The 4,147-nt window shown below is 46.7% G+C and overlaps 1 protein-coding gene across 1 annotated transcript in view; it reads left to right on the top strand.

Moving 5' to 3' along the window:
* Positions 1-4,147, top strand: part of LOC102001875 (SH3 domain-binding glutamic acid-rich protein) — an 18,864-nt gene that overhangs the window by 12,074 nt on the left and 2,643 nt on the right. Inside the window, exons 6-7 of the mRNA XM_013352628.2 lie at positions 2,769-2,807; positions 3,092-3,209. Of these exons, the coding sequence (XP_013208082.1) occupies positions 2,769-2,807; positions 3,092-3,178 (126 nt within the window). The 3' untranslated portion in view covers positions 3,179-3,209. The remainder of the gene's footprint in view (positions 1-2,768; positions 2,808-3,091; positions 3,210-4,147) is intronic.

The raw sequence follows: 4,147 nt of genomic DNA, 5'->3' as shown, positions 1-4,147 counted from the left end.
AAATATTATGGTTTCTGGTTTTATGTTTTTATAGAGTATCTGTGTTTCTGTACCTTTTACTTTGACTCTTGCTCTTTGGATTTTATTTTACCACCTTTTCTTCCACCACCACCACCTCCTCCTCCTCCTCCTATTATTTTGGTTTTCCAAGCAGGGGTTCTCTGTGTAGCCCTTGCTGTCCTGGAGCTAGCTCTAAACCAGGCTGTCCTCCTCCTCCTCCTCCTCCTCCTCCTCCTATTAATTTGGTTTTCCAAGCAGGGGTTCTCTGTGTAGCCCTTGCTGTCCTGGAGCTAGCTCTAAACCAGGCTGTCCTCAAACTCACAGATATCCACCTGCCTCTACCTTCTGAGTGCTGGGATTAAAGGCTTACACCTCCACCATCCGGCTGGTTGCCCCATTTTTAATGATACCTTGTTCTGCTTGGATACTAAAAGTCCTTGGATTTAGGAAAATGTAAAACTCCATAGAACTGATGGCTCCATGCTGTATGTGATGGACGTTTAATCTGATGACACAAGGTTAAGAAGAAAATGAAAGCTCTTTGAGAGGCAGAGGGTAGGTACTAGACTTCATGTGTACCTGCTCCCAGCCACAGACTTGTGTTTATCCAGTTTACAACAGCGGCAGGATCCTGGAGATCCTGAACATAAGTAAGGGACAGATCACACCTGCAGGAAACATGCAGAGAAGCCAGAGAGAAGGGCAACTCAGGGATGGCTGTGGGAGCCGATCTGAGGGCCTGTGACTCAGCCTTCTGGGTTAGGAAATATCTTCCTGGCTAACCCGATTCTGAGTGGCAGCTGACGTGAGAGAATCTCATTGGGGGTTCAGTTTTGCTGAGTGAGGAGTGAGGAGGAGGGAAGCCAGAGCACTAGGTAGGTGCGGGGTGGCTTTCAGCCATAGATGTAGATGATAAAGGAGATGTTCCGGGTATAATAGGAAATAGATGAGGAGAATTAGATTTCAGGAGAGCGTTATCAGGAGGCCCCAAAGTGGGAGAATCTTTGATGTAGGGAACAAAGGGATTTTTGGTTTTTACAGGTTCTGGGGATGGGCCAGAAGGCTAGAAGGTTCCATACCACATGATCCAGCCTGTGGGCGGGGAGCCATAAGGCCAGAAGGGGTTAAATAAGAGCATAAAGTCATTCTGGGAGATGGACTTGTCTCAGCTGCGAGAGTGAGGGACTGCCAGTCCATGGCTGGTGTTGCTGTGGTTCCAACTGAAGAGAGGCAGGCTGTAGAGTGACGGCCTGATATATCCAAGGTTGCCACCTCTGGTTCTCTAAAGTGGTAGCGTCTTTTAAGGTCTGTAGCCTAACATCCATGCCAATGCCATGAATTTGAAAGAGAGAAAATGGGGGAGGACATAGGAGCAGCTGGAGAGAAGAGAAGGGAAACGATGTCATATCATTATAATCATAATCAAAAATGATTGCCATTGTGCCATGGTGCACATATGGAGGTCTGAGGACAACCCTGTGGAATCAGTTTTCTCACACCACCTTTATGTGGGACATGGGGCTGCTGTAGAATATTATTTTAAGGTGTGTTACATTTGCTTATGCTCTGGAACCCTTGTTTAACGATGTAAAGATGTGTTGCTTTTGTTTATGCTGCATTCATTTATGTCCGTGAAGCTGTGATTCTTTGCCTGTCTAAAACACAGGCTAATAAAGAGCTGATAGAGAGCTGGACAGCCAGTGGCAGGGCGGGATCAAGGATAGGCAGGGCTGGCAGGCTGAGAGAATAAAGAGAAGGAGAAGCGTGAACAGAAAGAGGAGCAAGGAGAGGAGAGCGCCAGGGGCCAGCCACCCAGCCAGCCACAGAGTAAAAAGTAAAGAAAAGGTAGACAGAAATAGAGAAAGATAAAAGCCCAGAGGCAAAAGGTAGATGGGATAATTTAAGAAAAGCTGGCTAGAAATAAGCCAAGCTACATCTGGGCACTTGTAAGTAACTGAAGCATGAATACTAGAAACTCAGAGAGATTGGGTTCACCCTGAAGATCCGAAAAGCAAAACAGTCAGTCACTGGCTCTTACCTCCACCTCAGTCCGAAATGGCAATCCTGCCTCCAGGAATTTTAGAATGAGACCATGTCTGAGAGCTGTCTCCTCATTTTATAATCCTCTCTCAGGCTGGGATTAAAGGTGTGCACTAACACCTGGTTTCTATGGCAAGCTAGGTGGCTACTGGGATTAAAGGTGTGTGTCATTGTTGCCTGGTCTGTAAGACTGGCCAGTGGGGCTGTTTTACTCTCCTGATCCCCAGGCAAGCTTTATTTATTAAAATACAAATAAATTGTGGCTACAAGTAAGAATAAGACCCCATGTGTGATTTATTTGGGAGCTGGGTAGCGGGTCCCCCCCAAAGAGTAAAAGAATAAAAAACAATGACATTTTGGTGTTCCAGCATGGGGCTAGAGTAAAAGAAAGTCCAGCGACATGGGGCTTGAACTCAGGTCATCAGGCTTGCACGGCAAGCACTTTACTGGTCGAGCATCTCACTGGCCTTTGACGTGTATGAACTGTGTTGGAGCTGCAGTAAAGACATACTTATTAGGATAGAAAGGCAGTAATGACGTTTGTGTTTTGGTTGAAAGCCTTAATTGCTTGCATCTCTGATCTGATGTTAGATCATCACAGCTCTGCTTTTGACACCTTACGGATAAGTAATTCCTGCTCATTCAATGAGCTTCCATTTTGTTATAGTTTGTTTACCTTAAAAATTCAATTTAAATCTTACTCCATTTTTTATCTTTGTGGACCCAAGGAAGAAGAGGGAGAAGAGGGAGCGAGAACAACAGAAGAGGTAGGGTCTGCATCTTTAACCGTTGGTTTAATCAACTTAGTGAAAACGTTTGTTGGTGACACCAATGCTGCTTTTGCTACACTCCTCTCGTGTGCATGTGTGTGTGCATGCACGCGTGAGTGCGTGTGACAACTGGAGGCCAATGTCAGATGTCCTTTTCAGACACTTTTCATCTTTGAGTGGCAGGTGTCACTGTGAGCCCTCAGCTCTAGTTTGGCCTCTTATTCCCATGGTGTCTTTGGCTCTTATGCGTCTCAGTAATGATGCGATTTTGTAAACACTAGACAGAAGAGGTGACAGAGAAAGGAGCAGAGGGAGAGGCCGAGGAAGAGGAAGCTGAGGAAGAAGCAGGAGAAGAGGAAGACTCTTAGGCCTTTCAGGCCGGTTCATCAACTATCCCAGGTAGGTGCGGAGTTCCCGGCTGAGTGCCTTGTCCCTACGTGCCCTGTGTGACCTCTCATGAGGTGTGAGAAGCGTGAGCACACATCTCTCTGCCCGCATCTGTGCACTGCAGGGCTTCAGGCTACCATGTGCTTGACTTGGCTCTGGGGCAGGATGGGAAAAGAGCACTCTGAGCAAAGGAGGGCTGGCGTGCATACATTTCCTCCTCCACGTGACCTCTATAAGAGCTGGCACAGAAGCAGCTTTTGCATGTCCACGGCACGAATGCTGTTCATCACTGATGATGCTGGCGGCAAACCTGACCTCAAAGTCACGGAGCTAGCTGCTGGTTTATGAAAGACAATTCCTGCAGCTGTGCGTGTCATTTTGAGTGCTGGGTAGCCTGGCCTCACTTATTAATATTAACCAAACACTCATGTGTACATACTGTGGACAATGAGACATTTGGTGAGCTTTTGCTCCCTTGTGGTTTTACACTTCTGTTGGTGGTAAAACAGTAACTACGCATTCTCTACAGGTGGGTAGGTACTGTGTGGTTATATTAATAGGGTAAGGATGGTTTACAGTAGGAGGGCATCAAGGACACGGTGGGATCCTTGCCTAGCGCAGGCTAAGTGAAAACCCTACAGATCACTTGGTGCTGTGAAACAGCGGGCTTCACGAGACACAAGGACAACACATTTGCACTAGCCAGGTTGCTTCTCCTGTTGTCCTTGTGACCGAGTCAGAGGCAGTGGAACTTTCTGGGAGGGACCTCCCAGTTGTTTGCCACCACTTAAAAACAAAAATCAAACAAAGAATAAACCAAACACGGAACAAACCAGAAACTTAAAAACCGTTTTAGTCCCCTCACTGTCTATATCACAGTCGTACTAAAAAGAACACGAGTCAGATTTCTGGGCTGTAGCTGTGAGCGCAGCTGAGAAGGACGCAATGAG

Source organism: Microtus ochrogaster, chromosome 2, assembly GCF_000317375.1.
Source record: "Microtus ochrogaster isolate Prairie Vole_2 chromosome 2, MicOch1.0, whole genome shotgun sequence".
In the NCBI taxonomy this organism is placed as follows: Eukaryota; Metazoa; Chordata; class Mammalia; order Rodentia; family Cricetidae; genus Microtus; species Microtus ochrogaster.
The sequence above is the reverse complement of the archived record's forward strand: the minus strand, read 5'-3'. Positions and strand labels throughout refer to the sequence as shown.